Raw genomic sequence first — 17,370 nt, 5'->3', positions numbered from 1 at the left:
ACATGCATACATGACTATTGGAAAGACCACAGCCTTGACTGTATGAACCTTGGTCAGCAAAGTGGTATCTTTGCTTTTTAACACACTGCCTAGGTTTGTCATAGCTCTCCCGCCACAAAGCAGTCATCTTCTAATTTCATGGCTGCTGTTATACATCTGTGTGTAGGCATATTTTCATTTTTTTTGGGTAAATATGGGGGATTGGGATTGATGAGCTCTTTAGTTGAGTGTGTATTCAACTTGTTAAGATACTGCCCTACTGTCCTCCAGTGGCTGTACCGTTCTGTGTTCCCATGAGCAGTACATGACCTTTGCAGTGGTTACACATCCCTCCCAACACTTGGCATTACCAGTGTTTTTAACTTTAGCCATTGTGGTGGGTGTGGTTCGGTTCAGTTTTAAGTTGCATTTCCCTATTGATTTATAATGTTGAGTATCTCTTCCTGTGCTTGTTGGCCATCTGTGTGTCTTTGGAGAAATGACTGTTCAGGTCCTTCATCCAGTTTTTAATTGAGTTGTTTTTTCTTTTATTATTGAGTTCTAAGAGTTCTTTGTATTTTCTGAATACAATTCTCTTATCAGATATAGGTTTTGCAAATATTTTTCAAAGAAGAAAATCTTTTTAATCTCGATAAAGTTCATTTTATCATTTTAATCTTTTACAGATTGTGTTTTTTGTGTTCTGTATAGGAAATCTTCGAATAACCCAGTGTCACAGATATTTTCTTGCCTCTTTTCTTCTAGAATGTTAATGGTTTTAATTCTTACTCATTTATATATTTTAAGTTAATTTTTATGTGTTATGTGAGGTAAGGGTTGAAGTTTATTTTCCCCCATACAGATAACCAATTGTAGTACCACTTTTTGAAAAGACTGTCTTTACCCCATTGAATTTCTTGGCATCCTTGTTGAACATCAGTTGACATTCCAGTTCAGTTCCAGTTCAGTCACTCAGTCATACCTGACTCTTTGTGACCCCATGAACCGCAGCACGCCAGGCCTCCCTGTCCGTCACCAGCTCCCAGAGTTTACTCAAACCCATGTCCATTGAGTCGGTAGTGTCATCCAATCATCTCATCCTCTGTCATCCCCTTCTCCTCCTGCCCTCAATCTTTCCCAGCATCAGGGTCTTTTCCAATGAGTCAGCTCTTTGCATCAGGTGGCCAAAGTATTGGAGTTTCAGCTTCAACATTAGTCCTTCCAATGAACACCCAGGACTGATCTCCTTTAGGATGGAGTGGTTGGATCTCCTTACAGTCCAAGAGGCTCTCAAGAGAGTCTTCTCCAACACCACACTTCAAAAGCATCAGTTCTTTGGTGCTCAGCTTTCTTTATAGTCCAACTCTCACATCCATACATGACTGCTGGAAAAACCATAGCCTTGACTAGACGGACCTTTGTTGACAAAGTAATGTCTCTGCTTTTTAGTATGCTGTCTAGGTTGGTCATAGCTTTCCTTCCAAGGAGGAAGCGTCTTTTAATTTCATGGCTGCCGTCATCATGTGCAGTGATTTTGGAGCCCCCCAAAAATAAAGTCAGCCACTATTTCCACTGTTTCCCCATCTATTTGCCATGAAGTGATGGGACCAGATGCCATGATCTTAGTTTTCTGAATGTTGAGCTTTAAGCCAACTTTTCCACTCTCCTCTTTCACCTTCATCAAGAGGCTCTTTAGTTCTTCACTTTCTGCCATAAGGGTGGTGTCATCTGCATATCTGAGGTTATTGATATTTCTCCCAGCAATCTTGATTCCAGCTTGTGCTTCCTCCAGCCCAGCGTTTCTCATGATGTACTCTGCATATGTTAAATAAGCAGGGTGACAATATACAGCCTTGACATACTCCTTTTCCTATTTGGAACCAGTCTGTTGTTCCATGTCCAGTTCTAACTTTTGCTTCCTGACCTGAATACAGGTTTCTCAGTTGACATTATTACTTGCTTAACATTGTACCATGCTTGTTAATTTTCTTCCTTTTTTTCCTTTTGTCTTTCTTCTGTTTAATTTGGATAGTTTCTGTTTAGCTGTCATCATATTCACTAACCTTTCCTTCTGTGGTGTCTCATCTGCTATGAATCCCATCAAGTATATTTTCACCATAGACATCATAGTTTTAACTCTAGATTTTTAAAAATTGAAGTGTAATTGGTTATTATAAGATATTGAATATAGTTCTTTGTGCTATACAGTCAGTCCTTGTTTATTCTGTATACAGTAATGTGTATATGTTAATCCCAAACTCCTAATTTATCCCTTCTCACCTCCTTCCCCCTTTGATAACTGTAAATTTGCTTTCTATGCCTGTGGGTCTGTTTCTGTTTTATAGATAAGTTCATTTGTGTTAGTTTCTTCGATTCCACATATAAGTGATATCATATGATATTTGTTTTTCTCTGAGTTACTTCACTTAGTATGATAATCTTTTAAGTTCAAACATGTTGCTGCAAGTGACAGTATTTTTTTTTGAGGTTGAGTAATATTCCATTGTGTGTGTGTGTATGTGTGTGCTAAGTGGCTTCAGTTGTGTCTGACTGTTTGCAACCCTATGGACTGTAGCCCACCAGGTCCTCTATCTTTGGGATTCTCCGGACAAGAATACTGGAGTGGGTTGCCATGCTCTCCTCCAGGGGATCTTCCTGACCCAGGGATCAAAGCCACATCTCCTGCAGCTCTTATATTACAGGTGGATTCTTTACCACTGAGCCACCGGGGAAGCCCTGTGTGTGTGTGTGTGTGTGTGTGTGTGTGTGTGTGTGTTTACACAGCACATCTTCATTATCCATTCATCTATTGAAAGGCATTTAGTAGGTTGCTTCCATGTCTTGATTATTGTTAATAGTGCTGCAGTGAACATTGGGGTACATGTATCTTTTGAATTAGAGTTTTCATGATTTCTGGATATATGCCCAGGAATGGGATTGCTGGATCATATGGTCACTTTAGTTTTAGTGTTTGAAGGAACTTGCATACTGTTTCCCATAGTAGCTGCACCAATTTACGTTCCTATCAACAGTGAAGGAAGGTTCCTTTTTCTCTATACCCTCTCTGGCATTTGTTATCTATAGACTTTTTGTTGATGGCCATTCTGACTGGTGTGAGGTGATACCTCATTGTGGTTTTGATTTGCATTTCTCTAATAATTAGCAGTGTTGAGCATTTTTTCATGTGCCCGTTGGCCATCTGTATGCCTTCTTTGGAGAAATGTCTTATTTACATCTTCTGCCCATTTTTCTGTTTGTGTTGTTGTTTTTAAAAATACTGAGCTGTATGAACTGTAAGCTGTTTATATATTTTGGAAATTAATCTCTTGTCAGTTTCATTCTTTACAAATATTTTCTCCCATTCTGTAAGTTATCTTTTCATTTTGTGTATGGTTTCCTTTGCTGTGCAAAGCCTTTTAAGTTTAATTATGTTCCATTTGTTTATTTTTGCTTTTGTTACCATTACTCTAGGAAGTGGACCTAAAAAAATATTGCTGCAATTTATGTCACAGATTGTTCTGCTTATGTTTTCCTCTATCTCTAGAAGTTTTGATTTGAGTTTTGTAAACATGTTTCATATCTCTATTTAACATGTTTAGCTTTTCTTCTAGCTTCTCAAACATGGGGAAACAGTTTTAATAACTTTTGAAATTCTTTTCTACTAATTTTATTACTTGTCATTTCTGAGTCTGTTTATTGATTTTTCTCATTAAAATGAGTTCTATTTTCCTACTTCTTTGCAGGCCTGATAATTTTTTTTTTAATTGAATGTCAATATTATGAGTTTTACCTGAGTGCCAGATTTTTTTGTTTACGTGTTCCTACATACATGTATCTTCTGTTTATTTATTTAGTTTTGGCTGTGCTGGGTCTTTGCTGTTGTGTGTGGGCTTCCTCTAGTTGCAGCGAGTGGGGCCGCTGTCTAGCTGTGGTGCCCAGGCTTCTCGTGGTGGCTTCTCTTGCTGCAAAGCACAGGCTCCAGGCTCTTGGGCTCCATAGTTGTGGCGCACAGGCTTTGTTGCCCCTCGGCATGTGTCATCTTCCCAGACCAGGGATCGCACCCATGTCCCCTACATTGGCAGGTGGATTCTTAGCCACTGGACCACCAGGGAAGTCCTACATATATTCTTAAGCTTTGTTCTGGAATGTAGCTTAATTATTCAGAAACAGTTTAAAACTTCTGAAGTTCATGTTCAAGCTCTTTAGGTAATATAAGAACAGCCTTTAGTCCAGGGACAACGTCAGTAACCTTTTTCTGAGTACTCTACCTGATAGCGCAGGAGATCCCACTCTGGCTGGTGGGGCTTTGCAGTATTTCTGGCTCTGTATGAGCCTCAGGGATAGTTCCCTCTGCTCCTGTAGGGAGTTCTTTCCCCAGTCACAGGTGACTTTCTTACACACAAGCCTGATACTACTCAGCTGGAGACTTAGGAACCCTCTGACGTTTCTGTAGCCCTCTGTACAGCCTTCTCTCCAGTACTATGCCCTCTGAACTCCACCTGTCTTGGGAGTCCGATCTCTGTCTTATCAATTCATGGCAGAGCGCCCCTGGATTCCCACTGCCAGCACTGTGGCCTGGAAGTCTCTAGGCACTATCCTTGGTCAGGGGAAGGGCTCGCCTTGTTCGTGTTCCACCTCTCAGGGGCCACTGCCCCGTGCAGCCTGATGTCTGAGTGTCTGAAAATCATTGTTTCCTCTGTTTTGTTCAGTTTGTCAGTTGTTTCAGATGACTATAAATCTAGTTCCTCTTAGCCCATCTTTCCTGGAAGTAGAAATCCCAGCCTAGGTTTTAGAAGTTTTAATGAAATAATTTTATCACACAGGCAAGTGTAGACTGTAGTGAGTTACTACCTGGGTAGCCACTACCAAACTATGTCATATTTCTGCTGCACTTTTAAAAGCACAAATTAAAACATTACAGATACAGCTCAAATCCTCTCTTGTCTCCACGATCTCATTCTTCTCTTGCCTTTCATGGAAGTAACCAGTATTCTGTATTTGATAATTATCATTCTTATGTGGATTTTTAAAGTTTTGCTATGTATGTATGTATCTATAAATGATGTCTATTAGTAGTATTATCTTGAAATTTAAAAAGTAACATGAATCATGCCCTTCTTCTGTTTTTTTTTCTTTTCTCATTCAGCATTTAAAGAATATTTGTCCATATGCTTCATGTAATCTTAGATAGGATGTACATTCCACAAGGACCAGAATATTTGTTCACTAGCAAATCCCAAACACTTAGTGCCTGGCACATAGTAGGCACTTAATTAATATTTGTTGAATGAACAAATTCACTTTATGATGTATAGTATTTGGTTGTATGAATATGCTACAGTTTATTTATCCTCTTGTCAGTAGGTGTTTAGGTTGTTTGGGATTTTTGCTAATATGAACAGTGCTGCAGTGGATGTTCTTGCTTGTGTCTCCTTGACACATGTTGAAGAATTTCCTGCTGAGTTGTTGGGCCTTAGGGTAAAACCTCTTCAATTTATCTGTATGTTGCTGAATTGTTCTCCCTGGTAATAGTTCCAATTTATATGTGCCGCCAGCAGTGTATGAGAGTTCTTGTTTCTCCATATCCTCACCAACATTTGCTACAATCAGATTTTAGTTTTTGCCTGTCGTATATATGTGATATTTGTTGCTGCTGTTGTTCAGTCACTAAGTCGTGTCTGACTCTTTGCGACCCCATGGACTATAGCATGTCAGGCTTCCGTCCTTCAGTATCTCCTGGAGTTTGCTCAAATTCATGTCCATATATGACATTACATTCTGCGTTGCCATTTTTTAAAAAGTTAAACATTTTGTTTGTCCCAATAGAAATTCAATGTCTTCTTTCCGTCCTGGGAGAGGGCATAATGATAGTCGGAGGAGTGTGTTTTACACCAATGAAGAGTGGGAGCTTCTAGAGCCGAGCCCTAAGGAACTGGAGGAGTCCATGGTGCAGGAAGAAAGGAAGAAGCAGGTCCCTGAAGGCAACAAAGGTATGGATGTGGTCCCTGTTGTCTGTCGCTCTCACCTCCGCCATCTGTTAACCCCTGATGCTGTCGGAGACCCTTTGGTCACAGGTATCACTAGGAGCATGAGGCCCAATGGGAGTTCTGTTCTCTCTGTGGGAAACAAAACATAACAGCTTAAAAATGAGATGTCACAAGAAATAAATAAATGACCTGTCCTATGGTTCTGAGACTTTTTCAGGAAATGGGAAATCCAGAAGTCGTGGTGCTCTTTACGGAAATACTGTTGTTTTTTTTTTAAAAAGAAAACTTTCTATTTATAGAAATGTGTTAATGCACACAAAAGTAGAAAATGTAGTGTCATATTCCACAGCTTTGGCTTCTTTCTTTGAGCTCCCGCCCCTCCTGGCATCTGTCAGCTGGGTTATTTTAAAGTAAATTCTAGATATTAATCCATTGCATCTGTAAACATTTTAGTATGTATATCTAAGAGATGACTCTTTAAAAGAACCATAGCCTCAGCATTAAACCCAAATACAGCTACAGTAAGTCCTACCTGTCTTCTTCTCCAGTTGTTCTGTAATTGCTTGCAGTTGACTTGAGCAAATGAGGTGCTAACAAGGCCCCAAGTTTGTTTAGTTGTGTGTCTCTTTAGGTCTCTTTCAGGCTGAACAGCTCTCTGTTTTCTTTTTGTCTTCCATTTACCTTGCTCTGCTTATTGAAGAAACAGAGTCTTCATGCTGAGGAATTACCCACATTCTGGATTTTGCTGATGGTATTTCTGTAAGGTCATGTAACAGGCTCCTCCATCCCTGTATTTGCTGATACACTGTTTACACTGTATGCAATATTTCCTGTATACACTATACACAGTATTTCCTGTATACTCTGTACATAGTATTTCCTGTATACACTGGTCGCTAGAGCAGAGGCCTGCACAGATTCAGGGTTGACTTTTAATTATGACTAGAGTATATTTTGGGGTGGAGTAGGGGCTGAGGGTTTTGTTTATTTCTTGTTGAATTACATCTGGAAGATGTAATATCTGGTTTTCCCTCTTTCTGTGATACTAAAGTCCATCAGGATTTAAGGTGTCAGCCTGATTCATTCATACATTTCTCCATCAGCATTTTGTTAAGCAGCCTTTTATGGTCCCACAGCCATGGATCCATTGAGGGAATATCAATGTTTTAAGTGTAAAATAGCAATACATAATTTTGATATTCTTCCTTGTGCTCGCTTCTGGCACGGGCTGGCAGGAATAGGAGGCAGAGTTTTAGGAAATCTTTACTGAGAGCACGTGTTCACTAAAGGAAATATTTTTCTATCCCCTGGGAAAGGACCACCATGACTTGCTTTGGTGGGGAGTTCACTTGTGATCTGCAGGATGGTCACATGGAAACCTGTGGTCCAGTGTGACGTAGTGAAGATATGGCCAAGCTGAGCGTGCCTTGTGACCCAGTGTGTGGCACAGCTCGGGGCTGGGGGGGGCATCCCATAGAGGGGCTCCTTGTGAACTGGGAAAGCCTCCTGGAGGAACAGGGATTTAGGCTGGGGATTTGGATTGTTCAAGGTAAATATTGTTGGTTCTGATTTCCCCTAGAGACTCTAGGCATGAGCTGGAAGGGTGCACAGTAGCAAGACTGGAAAGGAAGAATGAGTGAGTCTTAGTGACTTGATCAAGGCATGAACTTCCAGCACTGCTGGAGGGCAGGCCTTCTTAGTCTCTGCTCAGCCCCTGGCCCTTTGAGAGGGAGCCCGTGTGAAAGACACAGAGAGACAGAGATGTCTCTGGTTTGTATCTTGTTGATGCATGGATATTTCCTGTGAATCAGGAATCAGCCCACCAGCTTCTTGTCCATGTTATTCATGGGAAGTAAACTAACCTCCATGGGCTTCCCTGGTGGCTCAGCGGTAAAGAATCTGCCTATAATGCAGGAGATGCGGGTTTGATCCCTGGGTCAGGAAGATACCCTGGTGAAGGAAATGACAGCCCACTCCAGTATCCTTGCCTGTGAAATCCCAAGGACAGAGGAGCCTGACGGGCTACAGTCAGTGGTGTCCCAAAGAGTTGGAATCAACTTAATGACAGAACAACAACAACAGCAACAAGCTAATCTTTATACATGCAGAAAAGCCCTCTAGTCAGAAATGCATAGCTTGATGCATTTTCACAAAGTGAACATATCCATGTAGCCAGCACTTACTTGAAGAAACAGGAGAGTGCCAGGGGCCAGCCCCCGTCCCCAGACCCCCTTCGAGTGACTGCATCACCTCCCACTCCCTCCACCCCACAATCACCATCCTGACTCCTAACATCGTAAATTTTGTTTTGCCTGCTTTCTAAATTTATAGAAATGGAATCTGTTTAGTATGTACTCTTGGGTCTCCTCTTTACATTTTTAATATATATTCAAACCCATCTACACTAAAATTTATTTGGCTATCTTAGTACTTTTAAGAAAGAGAATAAAATGGATTTACAATTAAGAAAGCATAAACTTGGGTTTTTTGTGGGGTTTTTTGGTTTTTTCTTTTAGTAAATACAGATGAGCAGAAAACAAGCAGCCAGGAATCCCTGGTGTATCTCTAAGTCCTGCCTGCTAACCTTGTAGATGCAGGCCCTACCCTCACTGAGGTGCCCAGGGAAGGGATACTTTGTGCTCAGGATGCTGATGCTGCAGGAACTTGGAGCAATCGTGTTTTTCCCTGGTCTGTGTCTCTTTCTCTTTGGTCCTCAAAGTACCTGAAATTGGAAAATGGTGATGTGAACATATAGGCTTCGAACAGATCTTTGGAGAAACAAACTTAACATTACAAAAGAATCTTGAGAGAGGTATAGTACAGTTTTGTCATAAATTCCTCATTAGTACTGATGTACAGTTTAACTTTTTTTTCACCTGTCTTAATGCAAAAATTGAGCATTAAACATTAAACTTCCCATGTGGTCTAGTGGTTAGAGTTCAGTGCTTTCACCACCGCGGCCCAGGTTCAGTTCCTACTCAGGGAAAACGTTCTTGGCTTCCCTGGTGGCTCAGTTGGTAAAGAGTCTTGTCTGCAGTGCAGGAAACCCAGGTTCGATCCCTGGGTAGGGAAGATCTCCTGGAGAAGGAAATGGCAACCCCCAGTCCAGAATTCTGGCCTGGAGAATTCCATGGACAGAGGAACCTGGTGGGCTATAATCCATGGGATCACAAAGACTCACAAAGAGTCAGACACGACTGAGTGACTCATACTTTCAATGCAAAAATTGAGCCATCAAATAGAGAAAGGTTTCCTTAAAAGTGATCACTTGAAAGATCATCTTTGGTTCTAAGTTCGATTGTCATCAGGAGCGAGGTAGGAGCACAGTGATGCACGCAGAACTCCTTATACGATGATATTAATGTATTTTAATGTATTTTATTGGAATTTCTGAAAGGAAGATCGGGGCTGAACTTAAACAAGCTTTTATTTTTATGTAGGAATAACTGGCTCAGGATTTCCCTTTGATTTTGGACGTATTCCCTATAAAGGAAAGCGCCCTTTGAAAGAAATGATTGGATCATACAAAAATCGCCACAGTATTGGTGACCCTTCACCCGAGGTGCCATCAGGCAGCGGCAGCACCAGCAAGCCAGCCTCTGAGATGCAGCTGCTTGTCCAGAACCAGCAGGAAGAGCTAGAAAGGTTAAGAAAAGACTTAGCCAGTCAGAAGGTAATTCTCCTTCCTCAACGTTTGTGTCGTATCTCACATCAGCAGGCCAGGGACCGGAGGAGAAAAACCCGGCTCTCTTGTTTCTCTGACTCTGTTATTTCCCAGTAGGTGCTTTTCCCCTAAGAGTTATGTGTTGCCATGGCCACCGACGTAGGCACTTCTCCTCTGCTTGGTCGTTTACTCACAGATAATTGAAATTCTGAGGAGCGTGAGACCCTCAGAGTGAACTGGGGAGTGTGTTGTCTGCACCTCGCCCACTCTCTGAGCGTAATTCCAGCCCAAGACCTGTGAACAGTTTTTTTTAAGAGTTTCCACATCCTGTTAAATAGCAGCTTTTTTTGAGCTGATCACACCTAATTATACTTAATTCCTCAGCAGATCAGTGAACTTAGAGCTCAGATGTTTTAATATGGATGAATGTTCACTGGGAACCATTGCTAATTGCAGTCTGCCTGTCCACCATTTCCTGCTTCCTATCATTGTTCTCTGCAGACAGCCTTTATGGAACAAATATTTTTCCTTCTCTATTTTTTGAGATCCTTCAAGAGGAAGTTGGGTATTAAAGTATTTCCATTAAATTTCTGCATTTGCTCAAACTCTAATGGTTGCTCCGTGTAGACTTGTCATGACCTCTGCTTTTCCTCCCATCCCTGCTCCCTGATCCGTCTTCCCTGGCTCCCAGGAGCTCGTGCGGCTGCTGCAGCAGACGGTGCGGTCCTCCCAGTACGACAAGTACTTCACAAGCAGCCGCCTTTGTGATGGGGTCCCTCAGGACACACTGGGGCTTCTGCACCAGAAGGACGACCAGATTCTGGGCCTCACCAACCAGCTGGAGAGGTTCAACCAGGAGAAGGACAGTCTTCAGCAGGAAGTGAAGATGCTGAAGAGCAAAGTGGGTGAGCTCAGCGAGCGGCTGGGGATGCTGATGGAGACCATCCAGGCCAAGGACGAGGTCATCATGAAGCTCTCCCGGCAGCTCAGCGAGTGCGAGGGCAGCGCGTCCTCCCCGACCTGTGTGCCTGGCTCTCCCGCAGCCGCCCCCGCGGGCAGGGACCAGCTGGAACTGGACTGGCTGAAAGTAAGAGCAGGGCCTGGGTGCCTGTTATGGGAAAAGAAACCCCAGATCCGCTAACAGTCTGTCCATTGATGTCACTCTAGAGCACCTGGCCTCGGTGAGCTAGTTTGGGTGACAGCAAAGCAGCTGTGCCCTTTAAAAAAAAAAAAAAAAAAAGTGTCACAAGACTCCTGGTCAGATAACTATTAGTTTCCTAAGAAGCTTCCATGGAAAATGAAAGTCTGAGCCCATCGATGTCGCCATAGCTCAGAACAGTTTCAGATCTTTCCCCTCCCTTGCAGCTGTGACTTCTCTATTTATACACCCTTAGAACTTCTTTATTCCATGTAACCTCTGGTGGCTGTTTTTTGCCTCCTCTGTGCATGGACCGTCACCAGCACAGCCACCTTGGCAAACCGTGGAGGCCAGGTGAGGAAGCATTATTCCTGACCGCTGGCGTGGGCTCAGGTGGAGAAGCAGACCCTGGCTCCCAGCATACTTGGGAGAAGGGCCTTCACAGAGTCAGTTGCCCACACGCCTAAGGCAGGGACGTCCTGACGCCCAGCAGGGAGGGCAGAGTCTCCTCCCTGTGTGCCTCTCTGGGCTGCCCCTGAGGACGGGAGGCTGGTTCCTGACCAGAGGTGGCTCTCCCCATCACACCTGGGGTGGTGACCAGCGGATGAGCACAGAGAACGCTGCGAGGCAAGGGGAAGGTGACTGTCCTGTGGAGAAACCTACCTGGCCCCAGGAGAGAGCTGAAAAGCATTGGGACACTGTCAGCCAGGCCACCGAGAGGGCCCCCAAAGTTTTTCTGCCATCAGTTCTCAATTTGGAGAAGTTTCAGGTGGAGATGTGTCCCCTAGGACAGAGGCATTTGGTATAACCCAGACCCGAGCTGTCCCCACACAGATCTGCAACTATCAGTCCCAGCTGGCCCCAAAGTCTTCCTCAGCTGGCTGCAGTTAATGTGGCACCGAGGATATTTTGTCCCCCAAATGCGGTTTATCGTTGAAAGGCAAAGACTTGCCCTTATCGTTACTGAGCCTGCTTCATGCCTAGCAGTCCCTGTCATGCAATGTCAATGGACTGGATGACTGTTAGTCATGCTTCTACCTTAAAGATAACTCTTAAATGGAAAGTAAAACTCTGGAATAATAGGCGACTTTGTTGGAATATGTGGCCTCCTGTGGTGACCACTTCTTAGGGACAGCACCTAGTAGAAATGTGAGGCCAGAAGGATTTATTGGTGAGAAAAACCAAAAGGGCAACAGCAGCACCAAAGCCCTCAATCTCTTTACTTTATAATTATAACTGCTGCAAAAATAGCCGTGTTAAAAAAAAGAAAGGTCTTGGTTAGTGTTGCCAGTAAAAGTTGGTTTTGTGTATACACGCAAGCTAGAGTGTACCCAACCTTAAATATACATCCTTTTCGTACAGTTTTTTTTAGAGTCCCTTTTTATAGTCTTTTTTTACATCCCTTTTTACAGTCTCATATTTAAGGTTGGCTGAATTTTTTTTTATTATTCATTATTTGTATTTATTTGGATGTGTCAGGCCTTAGTTGTGGCACATGGGCTCTTCAGCCTTCATTGCAGCACATGGGGTTTTTAGTCGCCTTCTGTGACCACTGAATTGCAGCCTGTTGGACCTGGTTCCCTGACCAGGGATTGAACCCAGGCCCTCTGCATTGGGAGGGCGAGGTCTTAATCACTGGACCACCAGGGAAGTCCCTCAACTGAATTTTATGTTTTGCAAGCATATCTGTCTTTGGTAGTATTTAGAGAGAAGCACCAGGGTGTTTGGTTTCCAGGCTGCAGTGAGTGGTGCTCTGCAGGGGAGCACGTTTTACCAGCGAGTGGAACCACAGTGTATGTTGGGGCATGCGGGGGGTATTCCACATTATCCACCTTTTGATTCTGTCATCATTATTTAATCAGCCTCTCTCTTCTTTCCTGTGATTTGCTGTTGCATGAATAACTTCATACATACAGCTTTTCCTGCTTAGTACCCATTCATTCAGCCAGCCGGCCATGTGGTGGGCTTTGTACTCTGCACCGAGCAGACAGTCTCTGTCCTCCTGGAGCTCAGAGTTTAGTTTAGAAAGCATGAAAATGAAAAAAGCAGAATCACAACTGTAATAAACACCAATGAGGAAGGGGATGTGGCCCAGTATGGTGAGGTGGTTTAGATTGAGCCTGGGCTCTGAAGCCAAACTTGGTTATATTCAAATCCAGCCTTACCACTAATGACCTCTGACCTGAGGCAGGCTGGTTCACCTCATCTGAGAAATGGCACTCACCTCATAGAGTCTTGTAAGGGTTTAAAGAGGTAGTCCATGTAAAGCCTTCACAGAACACCTGGTATCCCACAGAGTTTTGTTTTATTCATTATTTTTTTGGTTGCGTCAGGTCGTAATTGCAGTGTGCGAAATCTTTCATTGCAGCTCGTGGCTCCAGCGCGTGGGCTCAGTAGCTGTGGCGTGCGGGCTTAGTTGCCCCACTGCATGTGGGATCTTAGGTCGTTGACCGGGGTGGGACCCTGGTCCTCTGGGTTGGAAGGCAGATTCCTAACCACTGGACCACCAGGGAAGTCCCCCTGCTAGAGTCTTAAGTGAAGACTGTGATTGTCATTCTAGAGAAAGAATCCTTGAGGTGCACTTAGGACTTCCTTAGACTCAAGCACGAAGTTTAACTAAAGACATGTGTCCTGCTCCCCCGACCCACCTTGTACTGTCCAGTCTGTGCCCATCATGGTCCAGTGTATTCTTCAGTTGCCCTCTAGCTCACCTTCCTTCAGTCAGCCTGCCGTTTGGTGATGTTTGCTCATTGTTTCCAAATACGAGCGCTTCCAGACACCAGAAGAAAGGAGAACGTCATGATTTAGATCAGAAAAGGAAGTCTGTGGACCTCCTTCAGGGTCTGACAGCGGCTGTCTCCAGTCCTTTTTATGACATGTGGTCTTGCTGAGACTGAGAACGTGTGATGCAGATCAGAGCTCAGGTGGGAGTTGGAGGCCAAGCACCCTGGCCAGGGGCTCAGCAGGCCTGGCTCCCAGACCCACACTTAGTCATCGCACGGCCTGCCTGTGACAGCTCTTCAGTTAGGAAACAGATGATGAGCAGTTGCCAAAGAGTAGGGTTGTGAGGTTTAAGTGAGTTTGAGGGTCTCTCCCATGCTTAGCTGCTCTGTAAGTGTCAGCGATTATAGGGACTATGGGAACATTTTCATTCTTCTGTGTTTTCAAGGGAAATTTTATGCCACCACGGTGGTTCCCAGTTTGGAGATGTGGGCATCTCTGGACACATCTCTGGGGAGGGGCCGCAGTCTCTGTCCTGGGACAGCACAAAGGTCAGGGCCTTTCTTGACTGCCTTGGCCTTGGACCAAAGTGGTCGTTGACCACCCTTGGAACTATCGTGAGTAGTTCCTCCTGAGGTTGAGGGATCAGAGATTCCTCGGGAACTTCACGCAGAGTAGGGGACATTTGTAAAAGACTGGATTTGGTAGGGAGCATGTAGAGATCACTGCCCGAATTGTCTCAAAGATCGCCTTTCCCTTCCTTTGCTCAGAGTTTCAAGGGCTGAAGCTAACACACAGCATCTGCTTCTGCCAGATCTGAATTTTGAGTTGGACCTGGTGAACTTGTCAGTAGCTTGTGACGTTCTCTCCTTTTTCTTCTGTATTTCTTTATTTTTGACTGTGCTGGGTCTCTGTGGCTGCACGTAGGCTTTCTCTAGTTGTGGTGCACAGGCTTCTCTTTGTGGTAGCTTCTCCTGTTGTGGCGCATGGGCTCTGGAGCGCGCAGGCTCAGTAGTTGTGGCCCGTGGGCTTAGTTGCTCTGTGGCATGTGGAATCTTCCCAGACCAGGGCTTGAACCTGTGTGCCCTGTTTTGGCAGGCAGATTCTTAACCACTGGACCACCAGGAAAGTCCTTATGATGTTCTCTTAAAACATAAAGCAAATGTGTCAAGAGTTAACCACTGGCAAATTTAGGTGAAGGGTATATTTTGTTTATTGTACTTTTCTTCCAACTTTTCCATAAGTTTGAAATCTTTTTAATGTAAAAAAAATTGAGGAACATAATCTCTTAAGTGCCTTATACATTGTAGGCTATAGGTATTCATTATTAAGTGTAATTCTTAAGAACATTGTATATATGTATAGCCTTTTCTACATAAACTGGATAAGTAAAAATGAGAATGGACAGAAAGTTTGTTCAGTTTCTCTAGTTAAAAAACAAGATGAATATAAGGCATTACCTTTTGTACCACCTCAGTGTATGTGGGTAGATAAAGTATTTGCATAGATTTAGGGCATAAGTCCTACTTACTTCTCCTAAGGTCAGTTGAGAAAAATCACCACCATCAAGTAGATTTATTTCCCGATCTCCTTCATTATGCAGTGGTCCCTACTTTCCTTCCCCTGTCAAGGGTGGCCATAAAGCTTAATCAGAAAGTGCCTAATAATCATTTTCAGTTCCTTAGAACTTGCTCTAACTTAGAAAGGGCTAGCCGCAGTGTCCCCTTTGGGCTTCCATGGTAGCTCAGCTAGTAAAGAATCCACCTGCAATGTAGGAGACCCTGGTTCGATTTTTGGGTTGGAAAGACCCCCTGGAGAAGGGAACGGTTACCCACTCCAGTATTCTGGCCTGGAGAATTCCATGGACTGTATAGTCCATGGGGTTGCAAAGAGTCAGACACGATTGAGCAACTTTCACTTTCAGAAAGGGCTATTTGATTGGTAAGGCAGCAAAATATTAATTATAAAGGATAATCAACATTCAACCAGTGTGAGTCAATGAACTTTTTTTTTTTCCAACAGGATAATCTACAGGGGTACAAAACCCAAAATAAATTTCTAAATAAGGAAATCTTGGAACTTGCAGCTCTACGGAGAAATGCAGAAAGAAGAGAGAGGGATCTGATGGCAAAGGTAGGTCAGGGTGCGTACGTTCTGTCCTCAGGTGGGAGGTGATGTGATTCAGAAACTTTTCAAAAATGGACATGCTTTCAAATCAGTTCAACCCCCATGCTTGAAGGGATATGGTTACTGATACCAAAATGTGTTTAAAATGTATATAGTGATAGCACTGTTTAATTTCACTTTGTGATGAAGACAGTAGAAATGCCCTGAGATGTGGGTTTTATTCACAGGTGTAATGAACTTTATAGAAAAAAAAGACACAGTTCTGAGGTCCCCCAAATTAAGGTTGTTTGGATTTTTTGATTTATGCTATTGAGTTGTGTGAGTCAGTTCCGTGTCTATAAGTGGGGGTGGTGAGCATGATGCCTTCTCTGAATCTGATAGGGTTGGTGTGAGAATCAGATGTGACTATGCTGATAACTCAGTTGGTAAAGAATGCGCCTGCAATGCAGGAGACCCCAGTTCAGTTCCTGGGCCAGGAAGATCTGCTGGAGAAGGGACAGGCTACCCACTCCAGTATTCTTGGGCTTTCCTTGTGGCTCAGCTGGTAAAGAATCCACCTGCAATGCGGGTTTGATGCAAACCCGAGTTTGATCCCTGGGTTGGGAAGATCCCCTGGAGAAGGGAAAGGCTACCCACTGCAGTATTCTGGCCTGGAGAATTCCATGCACTGTATGGAGTTGCAGAGAGTTGGACACGACTGAGCAACTTTCCCTTTCATTTCTCTTTCAAAGAGGGCTTTGCCAAGTGTACAGACATCACAGATATTCCAGTGATAATCAAATGAAATTCAGTGACACTGTGTCGGCAGCTATTAAATGCCTCATATACCTTTTGAACAGTCCCCAGAGCATCTTCCCAGGCCTTGTTCCTGCATGTTTTCAAGGGATGTGTTGATTTGTCTGATAAGGTAGCAGATGGGAGCTGGTGCTGGGTCACAGCATCCTAGGAAAGTATTGAAATACCATAAGGTGGCTGCTTGGGGCCTGTGTGCCAAGTCGTGCTCAGCTTGACCTCAGTAATGAGTGTGTGGCCTGGTTTCTGCTGTTCACCTCAACGCTGTCCAGAACTCATGTGTTGACATGCAAAAGCCTTATTACCAGTACTTCTGTGCTTATTACTTTATTACCAGTACTTCCCCCAGAGGGAAGAGGGGGCTCAGTGGACCATTTAGATAAGACAAGTGGCCTGTGGCATAAATTCATCTCTCGCCTGGGATATAGTCTCTCTCTGGCTCACTTCCTGGTGGTTCTGGGCTTGTCATTCGTTGATTGCTTGAGGTACTTGAGGATTGCTCTTCCTGTGTGTCTGTCTGCAAGGAGGTAACTCCCACATTCTCTGCAGTATTCTAGCCTGGAAGCCAAGCTCTGCCAGATAGAAAGCAAATACTTGATACTGCTCCAAGAAATGAAGACCCCAGTTTGCTCAGAAGAACAGGGGCCTGCTCGGGATGTCATAGCCCAGCTGCTGGAGGACGCTCTGCAGGTTGAGAGTCCAGAGCATCCAGAGCAAGCGTTCATTAAACCTCATCTTGTCAGGTAAAGATGCTCACGACTCCTGGGGGCGGTGGGACCCATTTCTCAAGCCCCGCTTTAAGCACAGTAGCCACTTACCAAGAACTTTACACAGTTCTCCGTGTCTCCTTCGATGCTCATGACAAGGACTGTCAGTCATTAGAACAGGTAATCTCACCAGTCTTGCTGTCATAATCAAGTAACAGAGCTGGGATTCAGTCCAGGTCTTTTGATTTCAAGACT

General features: G+C 43.8%; 1 protein-coding gene across 1 annotated transcript in view; it reads left to right on the top strand.

Moving 5' to 3' along the window:
• The window catches only part of TBC1D2B (TBC1 domain family member 2B), an 88,683-nt gene that overhangs the window by 50,102 nt on the left and 21,211 nt on the right, over nt 1–17,370 (top strand). The window contains exons 4-8 of the mRNA XM_065906451.1: nt 5,806–5,969; nt 9,407–9,639; nt 10,322–10,717; nt 15,512–15,622; nt 16,958–17,151. Of these exons, the coding sequence (XP_065762523.1) occupies nt 5,806–5,969; nt 9,407–9,639; nt 10,322–10,717; nt 15,512–15,622; nt 16,958–17,151 (1,098 nt within the window). The remainder of the gene's footprint in view (nt 1–5,805; nt 5,970–9,406; nt 9,640–10,321; nt 10,718–15,511; nt 15,623–16,957; nt 17,152–17,370) is intronic.

The sequence above is a fragment of the Muntiacus reevesi genome, chromosome 15 (genome assembly GCF_963930625.1).
Source record: "Muntiacus reevesi chromosome 15, mMunRee1.1, whole genome shotgun sequence".
Lineage (NCBI taxonomy): Eukaryota > Metazoa > Chordata > Mammalia > Artiodactyla > Cervidae > Muntiacus > Muntiacus reevesi.
The sequence above is the reverse complement of the archived record's forward strand: the minus strand, read 5'-3'. Positions and strand labels throughout refer to the sequence as shown.